The sequence below is a fragment of the Carcharhinus amblyrhynchos genome, chromosome 8 (genome assembly GCF_965287045.1).
Source record: "Carcharhinus amblyrhynchos chromosome 8, sCarAmb.v2.hapA, whole genome shotgun sequence".
In the NCBI taxonomy this organism is placed as follows: Eukaryota; Metazoa; Chordata; class Chondrichthyes; order Carcharhiniformes; family Carcharhinidae; genus Carcharhinus; species Carcharhinus amblyrhynchos.
Window position 1 is genome coordinate 108,543,686 of NC_137331.1, and position 24,895 is coordinate 108,568,580.

Sequence of the window (24,895 nt, forward strand, 5' to 3'; positions counted from 1 at the left end):
GAGCCGGTGGATGTGGTGTTTCTTGATTTTCAGAAGGCGTTTGACAAGGTGCCTCACAAGAGGTTATTAGAGAAGGTCAGGGGACATGGAGTTGGGGGTAGGGTGTTAGCGTGGATAGAGGATTGGTTGTCAAATAGGAGGCAGAGAGTGGGGGTCAATGGGTGCTATTCGGATTGGCGGTTGGTGACTAGTGGAGTGCCCCAGGGGCCGGTGCTGGGGCCTCAGCTATTTACCATTTATATAGATGATCTGGAGGAGGGAACCGAGTGTATGGTGTCGAAATTTGCTGATGACACCAAGATTGGTGGAACGGCAAATTGTGCGGAGGGTGTGGAGAGTCTGCAGAAGGATCTGGATAGGCTGGGCGAATGGGCCAGGAAATGGCAAATGGAATTTAATGTTGGCAAGTGTGAGGTGGTCCACTTTGGTAGGAATAATGGTAGGAAGGACTATTACTTACATGGCGAAAAACTGCAGCAGGCGACGGTGCAGAGGGACCTCGGGATCCTTGTGCATGAGTCGCAAAAACCCAGCCTGCAGGTGCAGCAGGTGGTCAGGAAGGCAAATGGGATGCTGGCCTTCATAGCGAGGGGGATTGAATATAAAAGTAGGGAGGTCTTGCTGCAACTGTACAGGGCACTGGTGAGGCCGCAGCTGGAGTACTGTGTGCAGTTTTGGGCGCCGTACTTGCGCAAGGATATTTTGGCCTTGGAGGGAGTGCAGAGGAGGTTTACTAGGCTGATACCGGAGTTGAGGGGGTTGAACTATGAGGAGAGGCTGAATAAACTAGGCTTGTACTCGTTAGAGTTTAGAAGAATGAGGGGAGATCTCATTGAGACGTATAAGATGAATGGGATTGATAGGATAGAGGTGGAGAGGCTTTTCCCACTCAAAAGGACAGTAGGACTAGAGGGCACAGCCTCAAGATAAAGGGGGGGGGCGGTTTAGAACAGAGTTGAGGAGAAACTTCTTCACTCAAAGGGTGGTGAATCTCTGGAATTCTCTGCCCGTTGAAGTGGTGGAGGCTGCCTCGCTAAATATTTTTAAGATGCGGGTTGATAGGTTTTTGATAGGCAAGGGGATTAAGGGTTATGGGGAGAGGGCAGGAATGTGGAACTGAGACACGACAGATCAGCCATGATCTTATTGAATGGCGGGGCAGGCTCGAGGGGCTAGATGGCCTACTCCTGCTCCTATTTCTTATGTTCTTATGTATAGGAAGGATGGGGTACACTTAAATGGGAAGGGTACAAATATCTTTGCTGGAAGTTTAGCTGGAGTGTTTCGGCAGGGTTTAAACTAATGTGGAGGTGGGGTGGGGATGAAACTAATAGATCAGTAGGCACTGAGGTTGGGGATGAGTTGGTTGCCTGGGTAAGGTTAGATGAGAGAGGATCATTCTGGAGAAGAAGGACCCGAGTGGGCCTGGAGGTCTGGAGTGCGTCTGCTTCAATGCAAGGAGCATAAGACAGATGAACTTAAGGCCTTAATGCTTACACGGAATTTGGATGTGGTTGTGGTGACAGAAACATGGTTAAAAGAAGGACAGGACTGGCAGCTGAATATTCCAGGGTATAAGTGTTTTAGGCGTGACAGAGGAAGGTCAAAAAGAGGTGGGGGAGTAGCGATATTAGTTAGGAAACATATTACAGCGGTGCAGAGGGTGGACGATTTAGAGGAGTCATGCAATGAGTCACTGTGGGTGGAGCTCAGGAACAGGAAGGGTGCCACCACTATGCTGGGGGTATACTATAGGCCGCCCAATAGCCCACGGGAAGTGGAAGAACATATGTGTAAGGAAATTCTGGATAGGTGCAGAAAAAATAGGGTTGTTGTAGTGGGAGATTTCAATTTCCCTGGTGTGGATTGGAAGGTGCTTAGGGCTGGGGGTCTGGACAGGGAGGAATTTTGTGAAATGCGTACTGGAAGGTTCTTTGGAGCAGTACGTAGTTAGCCCGACTAGGGAGGGGGCTATACTGGACCTAGTTCTGGGAAATGAGCCTGGTCAGGCAGTCAAGGTTTCAGTAGGGGAACATGTGGCAAATAGTGACCACAATTCTGTCTACTTCAGGATATTAATGGAAAAGGATGAGTGTTGTCCAAAGGGTAGGGTGCTAAATTGGGGGAAGGCTAGCTATAGTTGGATTAGGCAGGAATTGGTGGCCATTGATTGGGAGAGGATGTTCAAGGGTAAGTCCACTTCTGATATGTAGGAGTCTTTTAAGGGACATCTGATAAGGCTGCAGGACAGATATGTGCCTGTGAAGAGGCAGGATAGGAAAGGCAGGATTAGAGAGCCGTGGATAACTAGGGATATTGAGGACTTGATCAGAAAGAAAAGAGAGGCGTACGTTAAGTCCAGGCAACTGAGAACGGAGAGAGGTCTAGAGAAATACAGAGAGAGTAGGAGAGAACTCGAACGGGGAGTTAGAAGGGCGAAAAGAGGTCATGAAATGGCCTTGGCAGACAAGATTAAGAATAATCCAAAGGCATCTTATTCATATGTTAGGAACAAAAGAGTTTTTAGAGAAAAAAATCAGGCCTCTCAGGGACAAAGGAGGGGAACTATGTTTAGAGCCCAAGGGAATAGGGGAGATCCTGAATGAATACTTTGCATCAGTATTCACAAAGGAGAGGGACTTGTTGTCTGGAAGTGTCTTAAAGGGAGTTGTTGACCCGTCAGAGAAAATCTTCATTACAAGGGAGGAAGTGTTAGGTTTTTTTAGGGAACATTAAAACTGACAAATCCCCGAGGTCTGATGGCATTTACCCTAGACTGCTCAGGGAGACGAGATGAAATTGCTGGGCCTCTGACGGAAATCTTTGTCTCTTCACTGGACACAGATAAGGTCCCAGAGGATTGGAGGATAGCGAATGTGGTACCATTGTTTAAAAAGGGTAGCAGGGGTAACCTGGGTAATTATAGGCCACTGAGCTTGACGTCAGTGGTAGGGAAGTTGTTGGAGACGATTCTTAGAGATAGGATGTATCGCATTAGAACAAAATCTCATTAGTGACAGGCAACATGGTTTTGTAAAAGGGAGGTCGCGCCTTACAAATCTGGTGGAATTGTTTGAGGAGGTGACAAAAACAGTTGACGAAGGAAGAGCCGTGGATGTCGTCTATATGGATTTCAGTAAGGCATTTGACAAAGTCCCTCACGGCAGATTGGTGAAAAAGGTTAAGGCTCATGGGATACAAGGATAGGTGGCTAGAAGGGTTGAGAACTGGCTTCGTCACAGGAGACAGAGGGTAGCAGTGGAAGGGTCTTTTTCTAGCTGGAGGTCTGTGACTAGTGGTGTTCCGCAGAGCTCCATACTAGGACCTCTGCTATTTGTAATATACATAAATGATTTGGAAGAGGGAGTAACTGGTGTGATCAGCAAGTTTGCAGATGACACGAAGGTGGCTGGACTTGCCGATAGTGATGAACAGTATCGAACAATACAACATGATATATATAGGCTGGTAAATTGGGCAGTGAAATGGCAGATGGAATTTAATCCAGATAAATGCGAGGTGATGCATTTCGGAAGAAATAATGTAGGGGGAAGTTATACAATAAATGGTAGGACCATTAAGAGTATAGAAACACAGAGGGACCTGGGTGTGCAAGTTCACAAGTCCTTGAAAGTGGCAGCACAGGTGGAGAAGTGGTGAAGAAGGCATATGGTATGCTTGCCTTTATAGGAAGGGGTATAGAGTATAAAAGCTGGCACCTAATGTTGCAGTTGTACAGAACGTTGGTTGGACCACATTTGGAGTACTGCGTCCAGTTCTGGTCGCCACACTACCGGAAGAACATGGAGGCCTTGGAGAGAGTGCAGAGGATGTTTACCAGGATGTTGCCTGGTATGGAGGGTCTTAGCTATGAGGAGAGATTGAGCAAATTGGGGTTGATCTCCCTGGAAAGACGAAGAATGAGGGGAGACCTATTAGAGGTGTATAAGATTATGAAGGGTATAGATAGAGTCAACAGTGGGAAGCTTTTTTCCCAGGTTGAATGCGAAAATCACGAGGGGTCACAGGCTCAAGGTGAGAGGGGCGAGGTATAACTGAGATGTTAGAGGGATGTTTTTTACACGGAGGATTGTGGAGGCCTGGAATGTACAGCCAAGTAGGGTGGTGGAGGCAAGCACGCTAGGGTTGTTTAAGACTTACCTAGATAGGCACATGAGCAGACTGGAAGTGGAAATCTGCAACTTTCTGGAAAAAAGGTGACTCCTAGGGTACATGAATTTACATGCAAGATCAAGTTAGTTAGAATTTTGTATTGAACAAAAGCAGGTAAATGGAGTTGAAGTAAGATCAGCAATGATTTAATGGCTGGTGGAACAGACTTCAAGGTGACTGAGTGGATTACTGTTTCTGATCCATTAGTTTGTCATGTTGGAATCTTGGCTTAACAATATGGGACAGTATACTGTGGATCACATTGAGTAATAGTTTAGAGTATTACAATCTCCTTTTGTTGATATAACTGGTTCTGCAAAGATGTCCAGGAAATTTTAAAGAACCTTTTTCAAAAAAAAATTCATTTGTGGGACATTGGCACCGCTGGCTGGCCGGAATTTAGTGCCTATCCCTAATTGCCCTTGGAAGGCAGTTGAGGGTCAACCACATTGCTGTGGCGTCACATGAAGGCCAGACCAGGTAATGATGGTAGATTTCCTTCCCTAAAGGACAAGTGAACCAAATAGGTTTTACCGACAATCAACAATGATTCCATGGTTATCAATAGATTCTTAATTACAGATTTTTAAAATTAAATTCAAATTCCACCATCTGTTGTGGCGAGATTCGAACCCGCGTCTCCAGAACATTAGCTGAATTTCTGGATTATGATAGTTTAGCAATAATACTAAGCCATTGCCTTCCCTATGCAGCCACTAACTCTCTCATGACTCTAGCACGCCATGTATGCATCAGGCAGGTTCTAGTGTGCCTGGAGTTAATTTAAGTTGCTTTTTAATTACATAATGAGACATACCCTTTTCTACGAGTTGCATTCTCAAAAAGGTTTCGGTCCACCCTTCATAATTGGACTGACTGTTTTCATTACTCAATTGGCTACCAAGCCAGAATTTAACACACATGATGTTGAATTGGCACAGTTTTTTGATCCGTAAGCCAGCATTTAACACATTATTATGCGATATAAAGTGATTGAAGGATGTAGAATTGCTTTTCAGGGTTAAGTTTTTAAAAAAAATAAAGAATGATTGGCAACAATAACTTCCTGGGATCTGGGCATCTGTGGCTAGGCTGTCATTTTTGCCCATCTCTATTGCCCTTGAGAAGGTGATGGTGAGCTGCCTTCTTGAATCATTACATAAGAACAAGGCGGAGGAATACGCCAACTGGCCTCTCGAGCCTGCTCCGCCATTCAATAAGGTCATGGTTGATCTTTTTGTGGGTTCAACTCCACTTACCCGTCCGTTCACCATAACCCTTAATTCCTTCACTGTTCAAAATTTTATCTGTCCTTGCCTTAAAAACGTCCAATGAGGTAGCCTCAACTACTTCACTGGACAGGGAATTCCACAGATTCACAACCTTTTGGGTGAAGAAGATCCTTTTTAATTCAGCTCTGAATCTGCTTCCCCTTATTTGAGGCTATGCCCCCTAGTTCTAGTTTCACCTGCCAGTGGAAACAACTTCCCTGCTTCTATCTTATCCATTCCCTTCATTATCTTATATGTTTCTATAAGATCTCCCCTCATTCTTCTGAATTCCAGTGAGTATAGCCCCAATCTACTCAGTCTGTCCTCATAAGCCAACCTTCTCAACTCCGAAATCAACCTAGTGAATCTCCTCTGTACCCCCTCCAGTGCTTGGTATATTCTTTCTCAAGTAAGGAGACCAAAACTGTACACATTACTCCAGGTATGGCCTCACCAGCACCTTACACAGCTACAACATAACCTCACTGTTTTTAAACTCCATCCCTTTAGCAATGAAGGACAAGATTCCATTTGCCACCTTAATTACCTGCTGCACCTGCAAATCAACTCCTTGAGATTCCTGCACAAGAACACCCAGGTCCCTCTGCACAGCAGCATATTGCCATTTAAATAATAGTCCATTTTGTTGTTATTCCTACCAAAATGGATGACCTCACATTTACCAACATTGTACTCCGTCTGCCAGACCCTGGCCCACTCACTTAGACTGTCTAAATCCCTTTGCAGACTTTCAGCATCCTCTTCCAACCATATTAGTGTCATCTGTGAATTTTGACACACTACACTTGGTCCCCATCTCCAAGTCATCTATGTATATCGTAAACAATTGTGGTCCCAACACTGATTCCTGAGGCATACCACTAGTCACTGCCAATCATTAAAACACCCATTTACCCCCACTCTTTGCTTTCAGTTGGTTAACCAATCCACTATTCATGCTAATACATTACCCGTAACACCGTGTACCTTTATCTTATGTAGCAGTCTTTGGTGTGGAATCTTGTCAAATTCCTTCCGAAAATCCAGATGCGTTACAGCCACAGGTTCACCATTGTCCACCGCACATGAAGCGACTATAAAGGAACGGTGATATATTTCCAAGTCAGGATGGTAAGTGGCTTGGAGGGGAACCTCCAGGCAGTGTTCCTGCTGTCCTTGCCTGTCTAGATGGTAGTGGCTACGGGTTTGGAAGGTGCTTTTGAGGAGCCTTTGTGAGTTCTTGCAGTGCATCTTGTTGAGGGTACACACTGCTTCCGCTGTGCATCAGTGGTGGAGGCAGTGAATGTTTGTGGGTTGGGTGCCAAACAAGTGGGCTGCTTTGTCCTGGATGATGTTGAGCTTCTTGTGTTATGGAGCTGCACCAATCCAGGTAAGTAAAGAATATGTCATAAAATCCGTCCCTTGTGTCTTGAAGATGGTGGACAAGTTTTGGGGAGTCAGGAGGTGAGTTAACTGCCGCAGCATTCTATGCCTCTGAGCTGCTTTTATAGCCACAGTATTTATATGGTTGGTCCAGTTCAGTTTGATAGTGAGGGATTTAGTGATGTTAATGACAGAATGTCAAGTTTAAGTTTTTAGTTATTAGTGTCAGAAGTAGGCTTATATTAACACTGCAATGAAGTTACTGTGAAAATCCCCTAGTTACCACACTCTGCCTGGGGGAGAATCTAGCATGGCCAATGCACCTAACCAGCATGTCTTTTTGGACTGAAAGAGGGAACCAGAGCATTATGGGCAGCACAGTGGTTAGCACTGCTGCCTCACAGTTCCTGAGATCTGGGTTTGATTCCCAGTTTGGGTTACTGCCTGTGTTGGGTTTGCACCTTCCCCCGTACTTGTGTGGGTTTCCTCCCACAGTCCAAAGATGTGCGGTTAGGTTGATTGACCATGCTAAATTGCCTCTTAGTGTCCCAGGATGCGTAGGTTAGAGAGATTAGAACATAAACATAGAACATAGAACATAGAACATAGAACATAGAACATAGAACACTATAGCACAAACAGGCCCTTCGGCCCACAAGTTGCGCCGATCACATCACCTACCAACCTACAGACCTATCTATAACCCTCAATCTCATTAAACCCCATATACTCATCCAGAAGTCTTTTAAAAGACCCCAGCGAGTTCGCCTCCACCACCACTGACGGCAGCCGATTCCATTCACTCACCACCCTCTGAGTGAAAAACTTACCCCTAACATCACTTCTGAACCTCCTTCCCCGCACCTTAAATCTGTGTCCTCTCGTAGCGACCATTTCAACCCGGGGAAATAGCCTCTGAGAGTCCACCCTATCTATTCCTCTCAACATTTTGTAAACTTCTATCAGGTCGCCTCTCAACCTTCGTCTCTCCAGGGAAAAGAGTCCCAGCTCCCTCAACCTAACTTCATAAGGCATGCCTCCCAGTCCAGGCAACATCCTTGTAAATCTCCTCTGCACCCTTTCAATAGCTTCTACATCTTTCCTATAGTGAGGCGACCAGAACTGCGCACAATACTCCAAATGAGGCCTGACAAGGGTCTTATAAAGTTCCAGCATTACCTCCCGACTCCTAAACTCAATCCCTCGATTAATGAAGGCCAGTACACCATACGCCTTCTTGACCACCTCCTCCACCTGCGAGGCCGATTTAAGAGTCCTGTGGACCCGGACCCCAAGATCCTTCTGCTCCTCAACACTACTCAGACTTCTGCCCTTGATAGTGTACTCGTTCATCCCGTTCGTTCTGCCAAAATGGACGACTACACATTTATCCGCGTTGAAGTCCATCTGCCACTTCTCCGCCCAGTCCTGCATCCTATCTATGTCCTGCTGCAACTTTTGCCATCCTTCCAGATCATCCACAACACCACCGACCTTCGTGTCATCAGCGAACTTACTTACCCATCCCTCCACTTCCTCATCCAGGTCATTTATGAAAATGACAAACAACAAGGGTCCCAGAACAGATCCTTGAGGCACTCCGCTGGTGACTGACCTCCATTCAGAAAAAGCCCCATCCACAACCACTCTCTGCCTTCTGCAGGCAAGCCAGTTCTGGATCCACAAGGCCAAAGGCCCTTGGATCCCATGCCCTCTCACCTTCTCAAGAAGTCTTGCATGGGGGACCTTATCAAACGCCTTGCTGAAGTCCATGTACACTACGTCCACGGCACTTCCTTCGTCAATGTGTTCAGTCACATTATCGAAGAACTCAACTAGGCTTGTAAGGCACGACCTGCCCTTGACAAATCCATGCTGACTATTCCTGATCATGTCAAACCTCTCCAAATGTTCGTAAATCTTGTCCCTCAGAAGCCTCTCCATCAGCTTACCAACCACTGAGGTCAGACTCACCGGTCGGTAATTTCCTGGGCTATCTCTGTTCCCTTTCTTAAAAATAGGAACTACATCCGCAATCCTCCAATCCTCTGGAACCTCTCCCGTCTCCATTGACGACGCAAAGATCATCGCCAGGGGCTCTGCAATCTCTTCCCTCGCCTCCCACAGTACCGTGGGGTACATCCCATCTGGTCCCGGCGATTAGTAAGAAAATTATGTGGGGCTACAGGGATAGGGCCTGGGTGGGATTTTGTCAGTGCAGACTCGATAGGCCGAATGGCCGCCTTCTGCTCTGTGGGGTTTCTATGATTCTATGACACTGGGAGAACATGCAAACTCCACACACAGACAATGACCCAAGCTGGGAATTGTACTCGGGTCCCTAGCGCTTTGAGGCAGCAGTGCTAACCACTGTGCCAGTGGACTGTTTGTGCAACTATGCTGCTTGTCAAGGTGCAATGGCTGGATTCTCTCGTTTGAGATAGTCATTGTTCTAAAGTGGCAGACATTGTGCCACACAAGTGCCAGGCAAAGAACAGCACAGCACAGGAAACAGGCCCTTCGGCCCTATAAGCCAGTGCCGCCCATTTTAACACTCAGTGAGTGCCTTATTCAAGTCTTTACCTACGACTTTTGTCTACATCTGGTGGACTCCACATAAAGGGGTGCAAATTTAGGGAATTATATGCACGCCAGATTAAGGGAGATCCAATTTAGGGACAATTTATTAACACCAATCAGCCTAAAAGCATGTTTTTGGGATGTGGGAGGAAACCAGAGCACCCGGAGAAAACCCACGCAAGCACGGGGAGACTCCCACAGACAATGACCCAAGCTGGAGATCCGACCTGGGTCCCTGTAACTGTACAGCAGACAGTGATAGTCACTGAGCTGCCGTGTTGCCCGTCAATTGGTCCAGTTTAAGTATACACTAACGGACGTGAAGCACTAGGCAACTCTCGAAGCAAAATCCAAGAGCAGCCCTTGCACAACCCACCGCATGAATGCCCCTTCTTGGTCAACAAGGCAGACCGAATTGCCTGTGGGTGTAAAATGGAGACATCAATAAACATACAACAGACTATACAGATATTAATGGAAGATCCCCAGTAGCTCCAACGTAAGAGACAGGTGAGCCTTAAAATTTGTTGGACGGCCGATAGGAATCTATTAATTCCCAGGAACGTCCTGAGGGTCTTGATCTTCAACTAGAACACTCTTTTGTATCCCTCCATCTCCAGTCTGATAGTCAATTGTTGAGTATATTCCAGACAGAAGTCAATATTAAGAGATAAAGGAGGAGAAGGTGTTGAGTTCAATCAGCCACAAGCTGAGACTCAAGTGGTCCACTCCAGCTTTTACCTTGTATGTTCTTTTATTCTTTAATTTTGGATTCCCTATCAGAAGAAATATTGGCTTGGATCTTCCGATAGCAATGGAGGTGAACATTGAGACCTTCTTTGGAGATGTGCATCAGAAGCCTGAGGAAATCCTAATGGGTAGAATTATGCTGCCCACGCCTTTGAGACTGCCTTTGATACTGATGTTAGCGTCAAACACATGAGCTAGATGCCCTATTCCTAGGAAGCAATTTGCCCCAGAGTTCCCTCACTGTTAATCTCAAGCATGGGACCGGCTTGACAATGGTCAACAGCAGGTATTGAGAAGGCCTTAAAAATACTCCCCATCCCTCTTCCCTACAATTGAGAGATGGTCGAGAGCTTCAAGTTCCTAGATGTTCAGATCACCAATAATCTGTCCTGATCCCTCCACACTGATGCTACAGTTAAGAAAGCTCATCAATGCCTCTACTTTCTCAGGGGGCTAAGGAAATGTGGCATATCCGCTACAAAATTCACCAATTCTTACAGATGCAGCATAGAAAGCATCATTTCCAGCTGTATCACAACTTGGTATGGCTCCTGTTCCGACTAAGACTGCAAGAAGTGACAAAAGGTCGTGAATGTAGCCCAGTCCATCATGCTAACCAGCCTCCCATCCATTGACTCCGTCTACACTTCCCGTTGCCTCGGAAAAGCAGCCAGCATAATCAAGGACTCTGTGCACTCTGGGTATACTCTCTCCCATTGGGAAAAACATACAAAATTCTGAAAACACAAGAACATAAGAAATAGGAGTAGGAATAGGCCATCTAGCCCTTTGAGACTGCCCCGCCATTCAATAAGATCATGGCTGATCTGAAGTGGATCAGTTCCACTTACCCGCCTGCTCCCCATAACCCTTAATTCCCTTATCGATCAGAAATCTATCTACCCATGACTTAAAAATATTCAACGAGGTAGCCTCCACCACTTCAATGGGCAGAGAATTCCAGAGATTCACCACACTCAGAGAAGAAGTTCCTCCTCAACTCTGTTCTAAACTGCGCCCCCTGCCCCCTGCCCCCCCACCGCCCCCCCCCCGACTTATTTTGAGGTTGTGCCCTCTAGTTCTGGTTTCCTTTCCAAGTGGAAAGAATCTCTCTACCTCTACCCTATCTAGCCCCTTCATTATCTTATATGTCTCTATAAGATACCCCCTCAGCCTTCTAAACTCCAACGCGTACAGGCCCAATCTACTCAATTTCTCCTCATAAGCTAACCCCCTCATCTCCAGTATCAGCCTGGTGAATGTTCTCTACTCCCTCCAAGACCAATATATCCTTTTGCAAATAAGGGGACCAAAATTGCACACAGTACTCCAGTTGTGGCCTCACCAGTGCCTTGTACAGTTGCAGCAAGACCTCCCTGCTTTTATATACTATCCCCCTCGCGATAAAGGCCAACATTCCATTCGCCTTCTTGATCACCTGCTGCACCTGCAGACTGAGTTTTTGCGATTCGTGCACAAGGACTCCCAGGTCTCTCTGCACAGTAGCATGCTGCAACTTTTCACCATTTAAATAATATTCCATCCTACTATTATTTCTTCCAAAGTGGATAACCTCACATTTGCCAATGTTATACTCCATCTGCCAGGTCCTCGTCCATCCACTCAGCCTAGCCAAATCTCTCTGCAGACTTTCCACGCAATTCGCTTTTCCACTCATCTTCGTGTCATCAGCAAACTTTGTTACCCGACACTCAATCCCCTCTTCCAAATCGTCTATGTATATAGTAAACAGTTGAGGCCCCAGCACCAATCCCTGCGGCGTACATGTACAAACAGACTCAAGAACAGCTTCTTCACAACTGGCATCAGACTTTTGAACGGTCCTATTGTATATTGAGCTGATCTTTCTCCCTACCGATGGGTGGACCACTATATTCTGCACCCTGTCCTTTTCACAAACAGTATGTTTTGCCTGCATATCGCACAAGAAACAATACGTTTCACTATATCCTAGTTCACGTGACAATAAATCAAATCAAATATTGTTTGTCACATCCCTTCAGTTACAAAACATTTCCTTTAGCACTTCTCTCCTGGATGTATTTAAGTTGTAACTGCACGGAGGACAAAGTTATATTAACCAAAAAAAAGTACAAAAGAGAAAAAAATATGAACAGGGCATCTAGCCCATGCGTTTGACGCTAACATCAGTATCAAAGGCAGTCTCAAAGGCGTGGGCAGCATAATTCTACCCATTACAAGTTTCAGCTTCACAGGTAAATACCACATGTACACATGGGCTGGGATTTCCTCAGGCTTCTGATGCACATCTCCAAAGAAAGTCTCAATGTTCACCTCCATTGCTATCAGAAGATCCAAGCCAATATTTCTTCTGGTAGGGAATCCAAAATTAAAGAATAAAAGAACATACAAGATAAAAGCTGGAGTGGACCACTCGAGCCTCAGCTTGTGGCTGATCGAACTCAACACCTTCTCCTCCTTCATCTCTTAATATAGACTTCTGTCTGGAATATACTCAATAATTGACCACCTCGGGGATAGAGAATTCCTCAGATTCTCAACCTTTGAGATGTTTCTCATTTATTCTCAGACCGAACCAGCGTTTTAGATTCCCCGGCAAGGAGAATATTTTCTTTCTCAGCGTTTACCCCACTAACACCATAAACAATTTCATGTTTCAATTAAATCACCTCTCAATCTTCGGCATTGCACGAAATGTTGGAATCTCTTCCCCAGGAAATGATGCCCTAACTCCAGGAGCTGTTCCAGGCCCGCTGGCACACTGGGCTTTGACACTATCAATGTTAGAAAGCATCAATGAAACAACATCTCCCTCCAGTGGCAAAACAGAAAAATGCATTTCACGTCATGCAGAGCTACAGTTAATAATTTAAAGTCCCAGATTTGATCTGGGCTCTCCAGACATCAAGTGGAGAGAATTGAGTTAAGCTGTAATATTTCCCATAATGAAAAAGCTTGCCAGAGGGAATAGTGATATAGTTCGTAGGTTAGTAATCCAGAGGCTCTAGGGACACAAGTTCAATTCCCACCACAACATTTTGAGGATGTTTAAAACCAATGAATTAATAAATCAGGATTGTTAATGCAACTCTCAGTCATAGTGACTACAAAACTGACGGGTTGTCCTAAAAACATATCTGGTTTACTAATGCCCTTAAACCATTTCTTGACATCACATAACGTGAATCGAGTTGGCTGACGACAGGCATCTGATACCGAGGACCTCAGGAAGAGACCAAAATAGACCATCCACTCTGCATTCCTGGCTGAAGGTGGTTTAAACACTTATGTTTTGCACTGATGTGTTGGGTCCCCCATCATGGAGGAAGAGGATATTTGTGGATTCTTGTGCTGTTGTTTAGTTATCAATCACCAATCACGGCTACATGTGGCAGAGCTGCAGAGATTTGATCAGATTTTGTGAGCTCCCTTAGCTCTGTTGCATGCTGTGTCTGCTGATTGGTATGTGTTGTACTGACACCAGATTGACAACTCATTTTTAGATATGTCTAAGTGCTGCTCCTGACATGCTTCCTCCACTCATCATTGGTAGGATGGGGGATATGCTTAGAGCGTTAGGTTATACATTGGGATAAAAGACGCCAACTGATCAAGGCTCCTTCAACAGCATCTGCAAAATACCCCTCCAAGCTTTACACCACCCTGATTTGAAACTGTAATCTGTTCCTTCACTGTCGCTGGGCAGGCTGCGTGAATCGCACGTCAGTCGATTCACAGGATTCGACGCACACACATCTCCCAGCACTGGATATCTAGCGTGATCGGGACCACACTGGAAACTGGCGGAAACAGCAAGTAAGTATTTTAATCTATTTTTAATCTTATTTAAATGTGATTATCCGGTTCAGAACAGATGTCTCCGGGCCCACTATCATCGCCCACCTACTAGTAGAATTGCACTCCGGCTAAGTTCAGACTAGCTCACCAATTTTGGGCAACTAGCGGGACAACCCTGCTGGACTGAAGGGGGCAATCGGGGCCCCTCTCAAGGGGTGAGTGGCATGGGGTTGCACCCTGGGCATGGACACCCTGACTATGCTCAAGAAGCAAAGTGCCCATGCCCAGGGGGCACCTCGGCACTGCCCACTGGGCATGGGGTAGTGCCAAGGGGTTGGGGTCTAGGGGTGATTGATGGGGGTACCACTGCCACTCTGCATGGGGATCGGTTGGGGCAGGCTGAGGGGGGTGGTCTGCCAGGGGATTCTATCTCCTATGGGGGGGGGGAGATTCTGCTGGGGTGGGGTGGGGGGACGGGGGCTGGTGGGATGATGTGGAGAGACAGAAGATCAGGGTGCTCCTGGACTGGGGAGAGGGTGTAGTCAGGGGGCCACAATCGGGCTGGGGAAGGCAGCACTGCGCAGGTCCCAGGTTGGCTAGTGATCAAACTGGCCAGCAAACAGCAGGCTGTCAAATAAGGGTGACTGCACATGCGCAGAGTTCCAGAACTGTCAGAATCCAGTGTGCATAGGCCCTGCCCCCCCCCCAGCTTTTAATGATATTCACAACTGTAACCCCTGCATTTCACAGAGTGTGAGAGATTTGAGAGTGAAGGTGCACTAAAAAAAAATTGTGATTTACATCAGTTTTCCCATGAATTCAGGACTTAGAACTTTTTTTGGGAGAATCAGCCCCACACATTCAAACATTCTCTTCTGAAGGAAAGGTATTAAAAAAATAGAATTTTCGGCATTCTTCAAAAAATAGCATTTATTGAAATTGTACAAGATTTGAGAAATATACAACTGTATAAAAGTGTATGAAAAATATCGCTGTTGTGTTGCATTGTGGATGTAATTTTTCGAAGAAAAAAGTGTACAACAATCAAATTTTGTATTCATAGAACAACGATTTCAATTTAACTTTTCCAAAACAAAACACGTTTTATATTCTCCACTGAACACAGAGTCTTCTTTTGGTATTGGTCATGTCCATTAAATACTGTTTGCTTTAAAAGACCTTTTTTTTTAAAATCTATTCCATGCTTTAATCTAAAATCATAATCAGTAATTAGTAAGGATTAATTGGCAGTAATCACTTCAAAGAAAAAAGAAAAACGTACTCCATGGACATATTATATGGATAGTTTTCATTATGACTTGACTAATCCTAGCATTAAATTTATTTTTATTAACTAAGTTACTGGAAAACAAAATCTTTGGTCATAGTGTTTGTTACAGCAATAAAACTGTACATTTTGTTAGTATGATGATCAATTATGTTGCGACGTGCTCCACTGCTCATTCACTGCATACCTCAACACAGTTTTTATTAGGAAGGCCAAGGATGATCAGCTATTCTTAATGGCCCAGATCTTCTGCTCTCCAGATAGCCAGAGACAAGGGAGACCTGTTGGAAATCCCAATGCCAGGACTCCAAGAAATTTCAAGTTCCAACAGGCAATTCCCTTGCATCTGGAATCCTCAAAAAAGGTCTCTGAGTCACAGATCTTGGAGGGTTCTGACTCACTTACCTGGCTAGTTATCCAGGGAACGTTAGACAGGAAAATAACCTAGTCTAAATCCTGGGTAACGGTACAAGTGATCCCACTGACTCCATGCTGACCCTGCTCACCTTCTGAATTTCGTTCCCCTGACCCTGCCACCTTACCCACTTACCTCACTCAGCAATTGCCCTTGGGCAACTAGGGATGGACAATAAATGCTGGCCAGCCAGCAACGTCCATATCCCTCGAGTGGATAAAAAACACTCAATTTCTAGAACACTGAAAAAGATACTTAAATGTCGCAAAGCTTTCCACTGTAAGACTTCCAAAATACAGTAGTTAGTGATGTAAATAGCGGTGTGGCTTAGCTGCCCTACGAAGATGGGCTGTAAGAACAGGTATGCTGTCAAAACACACAGCTTGGATATCCAGACCAGAATTACGGAGCTCTGGTGCTATGTCAAAAAATAGAAGCAAAGTGGCAGTCTGACAGTGATTACCATCCCTCAGAAAATTTGGCCCAATGATGTAACATTGCTCTGCACAAATTATGTAGGTTTACCACACATTGCCACACTGTACTATTTGCTCATATTACAGATCATTTAAAATATAAACTAGCAGCCGATCAATCATTTTAAAATTTACACAATGATATTAATAGGTGTAGGTATTTAAGCATAACCTCTGGGCAATGATATAAATCATAAGCTTCAGATACCCACACCAGTTAAGATTCTGAATTTCACAAGCTGCTCGAAGTTGCATTCGCATTTTGCAGCTTTCAGGTTACTAGCAGGAAGTACTGGGGGCTATGATATTTCCTATCCACAGAGACTTACCGACTAACTATACATCCAGCCCCATACATTTCATCATTTAGCACATAAATATTTCTTTAAATACATGTAACAGCTCAATCAAAATATACTGATGATATTCCAGTAGTCAAGGCCAAGTTTGCTTCTTTTTTCTTAAGTTGATTTAACTTCATTTTAGATCTTTCCATGGGTTATTCCCCACTGCTTTAAAATATCATTGAAAGGTGACCCCAATGCAATCGCCTTTTCATAATATTTTATGATTTGGCAATTTTGAATTCAGAAGTAATTTAATCATCATTTAAACAGCAAACAGAATGCAGAAACGGGTGGAACGGTGGCACAGTGGTTAGCACTTCTGCCTCACATCACAAGGAGCCTGGGTCCATTGTCTGTGCACAGTCTGCATGTTCTCCCTGTGTCTGCGTGGGTTTCCTCCGGGTGCTCCATTTTCTCCCATGGTCTGAAAGACGTGATGGTTAGGGTGCATTGGCCATGCTAAATTGTCCCTCTATGTACCCGAACAGGCACCGGAGTGTGCGACCAGGGAGTTTTCAGAGTAACTTCATTGCAATGTTAATGTAAGCCTAGTAAATAAACTTTTAAACAGAAAAATACTGCAGATACTGAAAATTTGAAATAAATACAAGAAATTCTGGCAATTCTCAATTGATTAATCAAGCCGCATCTGTGCGGAGAGGAACAGAGAATATTTCAAGTCAGTGACCTTTCCAATCTAATGAAGGTCATCAACCTGCATTGTTAACAATGCCTCTCTTAACCTGCTGAATAGTGCAATCATATGTGCAATCTGGTTATTATTGCCTTGGTTAATCTGACGTGTAAAGATAAGTAATCGACGTGTAATTTGATGAATAGATAAAGTAGCAAATAAGTTATTAAGCAAAATATTTCAGGGTTACATAGGTTATTCCACTATAGCACAAGTTAAAATATGTTTTTATCGGCACTATTTAATTTCAACAGGGATCCTGTAACAATTGCATGAAATCAAAGTAAATAATTCATATCAAATGCTTCACCTCACTGGAACCGTGACTGTTCTTTACTAGTATAAATTTCTGATCCCTCAATTTTTTCAACATGAAGCAGATAAAGCAGCACAAATGGGTGTTACTGCTGGAAGCAATAAGTAATTTTTGTACAGATAATTTGGCCAATGCTTCTCAAACAAAAACAGTGACGGATTGCTACTCCACATAAGTTACTTGTGCTTAAAACAGAAAGCACCCGTCTAATCCGATCTTCCTGATTCAGGCCACTTGAGACTGAAAAAGCAAACAGCTTCCTTGGCTCCAGTACCAAAGTGCAAAAGATGTGGAGCAAAGGAGGACACCAATTCTCCACCCGCTTTTATTGCACTAGCTGCCATAAAGCAGATAAGTTTAAAGGTCTAATTGAAAGGTAGAAGTTTTTAAGGTTGTGGGGGGGACAGGAAATCCCATGCGGGTGGGGGCGAAGTGCTTGCCTGTGGTGAGGATGGACTGAGCTGTATACCATGCAGGGCTCAGTCCCGCTGTTTAAAACAGTCACTCTGAAGTTAGATGTGTTTTTTTCCTGGTAACTATGAGGGTAAAACACCATGGCAGAACCTTCCGAAAGTTAACGACTTAAATTGCTTTTGTCAGTTAGTTCCAAGTGCAGCACAATTGTCAAAGAGAAATTAACCTTTCTGAACAATTGCAGGGTAAACCCTTACATGGGAACTTCCATGCAAGAGGGATTCCTCAGTGCATTTTTGGGGTTCTCCCCAAATTCAGCACTGGGGAGCCAGGAAGTGATGACCCATTATTTAACAGCTGTGCCAAAGCACAGGACATTGCACGTATCCTTGCTCGTAAAAAAATGGCGGCGCAGGCTTGTTGGGCCAAAGGGCCTGTTTCCCGGGCAGTTTTGTTCTTTGTATCCTCATATACCCCTTAGAAGAAGTGTTCAGCACTATAGCACAATTTGGGTAATATGTATGCAAAGAAAATAAATTATTCTACTTTCCAGATAGCAACTTTCCCATCTTCCTTGCCAGCACCACTAAGAACGTATCTGTCTTCAGCACTGCACAAAGCTCGAACCATGTCTACATGAGCTACCAGTTCCTTTTCCACACAGTGCTTGGAAGTGTCCACCACATAGATTTTCCCTCTGACTTTATCTGATCCTCTGCCTCCAATCCAAAGCTGAAAAGAATTTTTAAAAATATTGATATTAACCACTTATATTCCTCTGAATGTAACACATTAAGTATACTTCTGTTCCAACAGAAAATCAAGAGCAATATTTAAACCCTGTATTCTGTTGAAGAATGTGGTTGACTCTTAAATATCTTCGAAATGTCCTGGTAGCCACTTGATTCAAGGGCAATAAAGGATAGCCTTGCCCGCGATGCTCACATTTCAGGAATGAATTTTTTAAATTGTAGTCTTATGCTATTCAGGATTAAACTTTGTTGTTGGTGTCATCATGCTGAGCGGTATTTTGCAATATCTCATCTCACAATTCTTTCTATTTGAAATTGGAAAAAACCTACTTCCACACAAATCAACGAAATCTAATCCAATTAAATATTTTTCTCTCCAAACAATGGGAAAAAAACACTAATGGACGGGGGCAAGCATGTGGCATCCAGATGATATTAGACTCCCACTGGGCCCAATTTAATAGAACATAGAACACTACAGCACTAACAGGCCCTTCAGCCCACAAGTTGCCGATCACATCTATACCTACCAAGCCATAGAACTATCTGTAACTCCCAATCCCATTAGATCCCATATACTCATCCAGAAGTCTTTTAAAAGACCCAGCAAGTTCGCCTCTACCACCACCGACGGCAGCCGATTCCACTCACTCACCACCCTCTGAGTGAAAAACTTTCCCCTAACATCTCCTCTGTACTTGCTTCCCAGCACCTTAAACCTGTGTCCTCTCGTAGCAACCATTTCAAGAGAAGTGATTGCAGAGCCTCTGGCTCTGATCTTCAGGTCGTCGTTGGCCTCTGGTATAGTACCGGAAGACTGGAGGTTAGCGAATGTTGTCCCATTGTTTAAGAAGGGGAACAGAGACTTCCCTGGGAATTATAGACCAGTGAGTCTCACTTCTGTTGTGGGCAAGGTTTTAGAAAGAATTATTAGGGATAGGATTTATAGTTATTTGGAGAGTAATGAATTGATTGGAGATAGTCAGCATGGTTTTGTAGCGGGTAGGTCGTGCCTTACTAACCTTATTGAGTTTTTTGAAAAAGTGACCAAAGAGGTGGATGGGGGTAAGGCAGTTGACGTGGTATATATGGATTTTAGTAAGGCGTTTGATAAGGTTCACCATGGAAGGCTTCTGCAGAAAATGCAGATGTATGGGATTGAGGGTAATCTAGGAAATTGGATCAGGAATTGGCTAGCAGATAGGAGACAGAGGGTGGTGGTTGATGGTAAATGTTCGTCATGGAGTTCGGTTACGAGTGGTGTGCCTCAGGGATCTGTTTTGGGGCCACTGCTGTTTGTAATTTTTATTAATGATCTGGATGAGGGTATAGTTGGGTGGATTAGTAAATTTGCTGATGACACCAAAGTCGGAGGAGTGGTAGATTGTGAGGAAGGGTGTCTTAGTTTGCAGGAAGACTTGGACAGGTTGCAGAGCTGGGCCGAGAGGTGGCGGATGGAGTTTAATGCGGAGAAGTGTGAGGTAATTCACTTTGGTAGGAATAACAGATGTGTTGAGTATAGGGCTAACGGGAGGACTTTGAATAGTGTGGATGAACAGAGGGATCTAGGTGTATGTGTACATAGATCCCTGAAAGTTGGGAATCAAGTAGATAGGGTTGTTAAGGCGGCATACGGTGTCTTGGCGTTTATTGGTAGGGGGACTGAATTTAGGAGTCGCAGCGTCATGTTGCAACTGTACACAACTCTGGTGCGGCCGCACTTGGAGTACTGTGTGCAGTTCTGGTCCCCACATTACAGGAAGGATGTGGAGGCTTTGGAGAGGGTGCAGAGGAGGTTTACCAGGATGTTGCCTGGTATGGAGGGGAGGTCCTATGAGGAGAGACTGAGGGATTTGGGGTTGTTTTCACTGGAAAGAAGGCAGCTAAGAGGGGATCTTATTGAAACATATAAGATGATTAGAGGTTTAGATAGGGTGGATAGTGATAGCCTTTTTCCTCGGATGGAGAAAGCTAGCACGAGGGGGCATGGCTTTAAATTAAGGGGGGGTAGTTATAGGACTGATGTCAGGGGTAGGTTCTTTACCCAGAGGGTGGTGAGGGATTGGAATGCCCTGCCTGCTGCGGTTGTAAATGCGCCTAGTTTGGGGGCGTTTAAGAGATCCGTGGATAGGTTTATGGACGAAAAGGGATTGGTTTAGGTTAGAGGGTCATTGTTTTTTTTAACTGGTCGGCGCAACATGGTGGGCCGAAGGGCCTGTTCTGCGCTGTAATGTTCTATGTTCTATTTCAGCCCTGGAAAATAGCCTCCGAGAATCCACCCTATCTATTCCTCTCAACATTTTATAAACCTCTATCAGGTCGCCTCTCAACCTTCATCTCTCCAGGGAGAAGAGACCTGGTTCCCTCAACCTAAGGCATGCCTCCCAATCCAGGCAACATCCTTGTAAATCTCCTCTGCACCCTCTCAATAGCTTCCACATCCTTCCTGTAGTGAGGCAACCAGAACTGCGCACAGTACTCCAAGTGAGGTCTGACAAGGGTCTTATAAAGTTGCAGCATTATCTCCCAACTCCTAAACTCAATCCCTCGATTAATGAAGGCCAGTACACCATACACCTTCTTGACCACATCCTCCACCTGCGAGGCCGATTTAAGAGTCCTATGGACCCAGACCCCAAGATCCTTCTGCTCTTCAACACAGCTAAGACTCCTAACCTTGATATTGTACTCCTTCATCCCATTGGTCCTGCCAAAATGGACCACTGCACATTTATCCACGTTGAAGTCCATCTGCCACTTCTCTGCCCAGTCTTGCATACTATCTATGTCACGCTGCGATTTTTGACATCCCTCCAGACTATCCACAACACTACCAACCTTCGTATCGTTGGTGAACTTACTAACCCATCCCTCCACTTCCTCATCCAGGTCATTTATGAAAATGACAAACAGCAAGGGTCCTAGAACAGATCCCTGGGGCACTCCACTGGTGACCGACTTCCATGCAGAAAAAGACCCATCCACAACCACTCTCTGCCTTCTACAGGCAAGCCAGTTCTGGATCCACAAGGCCAAAGTCCCTTGGACACCATGCCCTCTCACCTTCTAAAGAAGTCTTATCAAACACCTTGCTGAAGTCCATGTAAACCACGTCCATCGCTCTTCCTTCATCAATGTGTTCAGTCACATTTTCAAAGAACTCAACCAGGCTCATAAGCCACGACCTGCCCTTGACAAAACCATGTTGACTATTTCTGATCATTCTAAACGTCTCTAAATGCTCATAAATCTTGTCCCTCAGAATCCTCTCCATCAACTTACCAACCACTGAGGTCAGACTCACCGGTCGGTAATTTCCCGGGCTATCCCTGTTCCCTGCCACAAGATAAGGGCGGGAGGGGGTGGGGCAGTTTAGATCGGAGTTGAGGAGGAACTTCTTCACTCAAAAGATGGTGAATCTCTGAAATTCTCTGCCCGTTGAAGTGGTGGAGGCTACCTCGCTAAATATATTTAAGTCATGGGTAGGTAGGTTTTTGATAGACAAGGGAATTAAGGGTTATTTCTTCTGTGTGGAACCAGAAGAAATGGCAGAGGTGCTTAATGAGTACTTTGCCTCAGTATTCACAGTGGAAACTGATCTGGGAGATTTTGCTACGGATTTACAGCAGATGGAAAAGATTGAGTATGTGGATATTAAGGAAGAGGATGTGTTAGAACTTTTGAATTCTATCAAGATAGATAAGTCGCTGGGACCAGATGGGATGTACCCCAGGATATTGTGGGAGGTGAGGGAAGTGATTGCAGAGCCCCTGGTGATGATCTTTGTGTCGTCAATGAAGAGGGGAGGGGTTCTGGAAGATTGCGGATGTAGTTCCTATTTTCAAGAAAGGGAACAGAGATAGCCCGGGAAATTACCGACCGGTGAGTCTGACCTCAGTGGTTGGTAAGCTGATGGAGAGGTTTCTGAGGGACAAGATTTATGAGCATTTGGAGAGGTTTGACATGATCAGAAATAGTCAGCATGGTTTTGTCAAGGGCAGGTCGTGCCTTACGAGCCTAGTTGAGTTCTTCGAAAATGTGACTGAACACATTGATGAAGGAAGTGCAGTGGACATGGTGTACGTGGACTTCAGCAAGGCGTTTGATAAGGTCCCCCGTGCAAGACTTCTTGAGAAGGTAAGAGGGCATGGGATCCAAGGGCCTTTGGCCTTGTGGATCCAGAACTGGCTTGCCTGCAGAAGGCAGAGAGTGGTTGTGGATGGGTCTTTTTCTGCATGGAGGTCAGTCACCATGGAGTGCCCCAGGGATCTGTTCTAGGACCCTTGCTGTTTGTCATTTTCATAAATGACCTAGATGAGGAAGTGGAGGGATGGGTTAGTTAGTTCGCTGATGACACGAAGGTCGGTGGTGTTGTGGATGGTCTGGAAGGATGTCAGAAGTTGCAGCAGGACATAAATAGGATGCAGGACTGGGCGGAGAAGTGGCAGATGGACTTCAACACAGATAAATGTGTAGTCGTCCATTTTGGCAGGACCAATGGGATGAACGAGTACACTATCAAGGGCAGGAGTCTTAGTAGTGTTGAAGAGCAGAAGGATCTTGGGGTCCGGGTCCACAGGACTCTTAAATCGGCCTCGCAGGTGGAGGATGTGGTCAAGAAGGCGTATGGTGTACTGGCCTTCATTAATCGAGGGATTGAGTTTAGGAATCGGGAGGTAATGCTGCAACTTTATAAGACCCTTGTCAGGCCTCACTTGGAGTACTGTGCGCAGTTCTGGTCGCCTCACTATAGGAAGGACGTAGAAGCTATTGAAAAGGTACACAGGAGATTTACAAGGATATTGCCTGGACTGGGAGGCATGCCTTATGAAGTTTGGTGGAGGGAGCTGGGACTCTTCTCCCTGGAGAGACGAAGGTTGAGAGGCGACCTGATAGAAGTTTATAAGATGTTGAGAGGAATAGATAGGGTGGATTCTCAGAGGCTATTTCCCCGGGTTGAAATGGTCGCTACGAGAGGACACAGATTTAAGGTGCGGGGAGGCAAGTACAGAAGTGATGTTAGGGGTAAGTTTTTCACTCAGAGGGTGGTGAGTGAATGGAATCGGCTGCCGTCAGTGGTGGTGGAGGCGAACTCGCTGGGGTCTTTTAAAAGACTTCTGGATGAGTATATGGGATTTAATGGGATTGGGGGTTTATAGATAGGTCTATGGATTGGTAGGTGTTGATGTGATCGGCGCAACTCGTGGGCCGAAGGGCCTGTTTGTGCTATAGTGTTCTATGTTCTATGTTATGGGGAGAAAGCGGGAAAGTGGAACTGATCCACTTCAGATCAGCCATGATCTTATTGACTGGCATGGCAGGCTCGAAGGGCTAGATGGCCTACTCCTGCTCCTATTTCTTACGTTCTTATGTTCTTTCTTGAAAATAGGAACCATATCCGCAATCCTCCGGAACCTCTCCCATCTCCATCAACGATGCAAAGATCATTGCCAGGGGCTCTGCAATCACTTCCCTCACCTCCCATAGTAACCTTGGGTACATTCCATCCGGTCCCGGCAACTTATCTACCTTGATAGAATTTAATCTTGGAAGACGTCTGTCAGCTAGTAAAAGGCAAATGGAAACTTGCCAACATAATGACATCTTGCATACAGACGAGAGAGGAAGACAGTGATCAGTGTTTCAGGGACTAGTGGTGATTTTTTTCATGGGACATGGACATCAATGGCAATGCCAAAATTAGTTGTCCATCCCCAATTGCCCTCAAAATGCTGCTGGTGAGCCTCTTTCTTGAAGTGCTGCAATGCACTGGTACACTCACAATGGTGTTCAGAAAAGAGTTCTAGGATTTTTATGAAGCAACAGTTAAGTAATAGCAACATAGTTCCAAGTCAGAATGGTGATTGAGAGAGAACTAAAGGTGGTGATGTTTCCATGCATCCACTGCCCGCATCCTTCTAGACAGTAAAGTTTGTGGGTTTGGATGGTGATGTTGAAGGAGCCTTGGTGAGTTGTCGCACAGCAGCTTGCATTTGGTACACCCTCCTGCCACAATACATCATTGGTGGATGGAGTGAATGTCTGTTGGTTGATACAGTGCTAATCAACAGGCTGCTTTGTCCTGGTTGAGGTCAAGCTTCGAGTGTTGTTGGAACCACACTCATCCAAGCAAGTGGGGAGCACTTCATTACACTCCTACCTTGTGCCTTGTAGATGGTAGTCAGGCACTGCGGAATGAAGAGCTGAGTTACTCGTCACAGAATTCCCAACCTCT

At 45.1% G+C, this 24,895-nt stretch overlaps 1 protein-coding gene across 2 annotated transcripts in view; it reads right to left on the minus strand.

The window, feature by feature from the left end:
• Positions 1-14,945: 14,945 nt before the first annotated feature.
• Positions 14,946-24,895, minus strand: part of dennd3a (DENN/MADD domain containing 3a) — a 134,818-nt gene continuing 124,868 nt past the window's right edge. For both annotated transcript variants that reach the window (XM_080194609.1, XM_080194608.1), the window contains one exon: positions 14,946-18,640. In XM_080194609.1, coding sequence (XP_080050735.1) covers positions 18,446-18,640 — 195 coding nt within the window. In that variant the 3' untranslated portion in view covers positions 14,946-18,445. The remainder of the gene's footprint in view (positions 18,641-24,895) is intronic.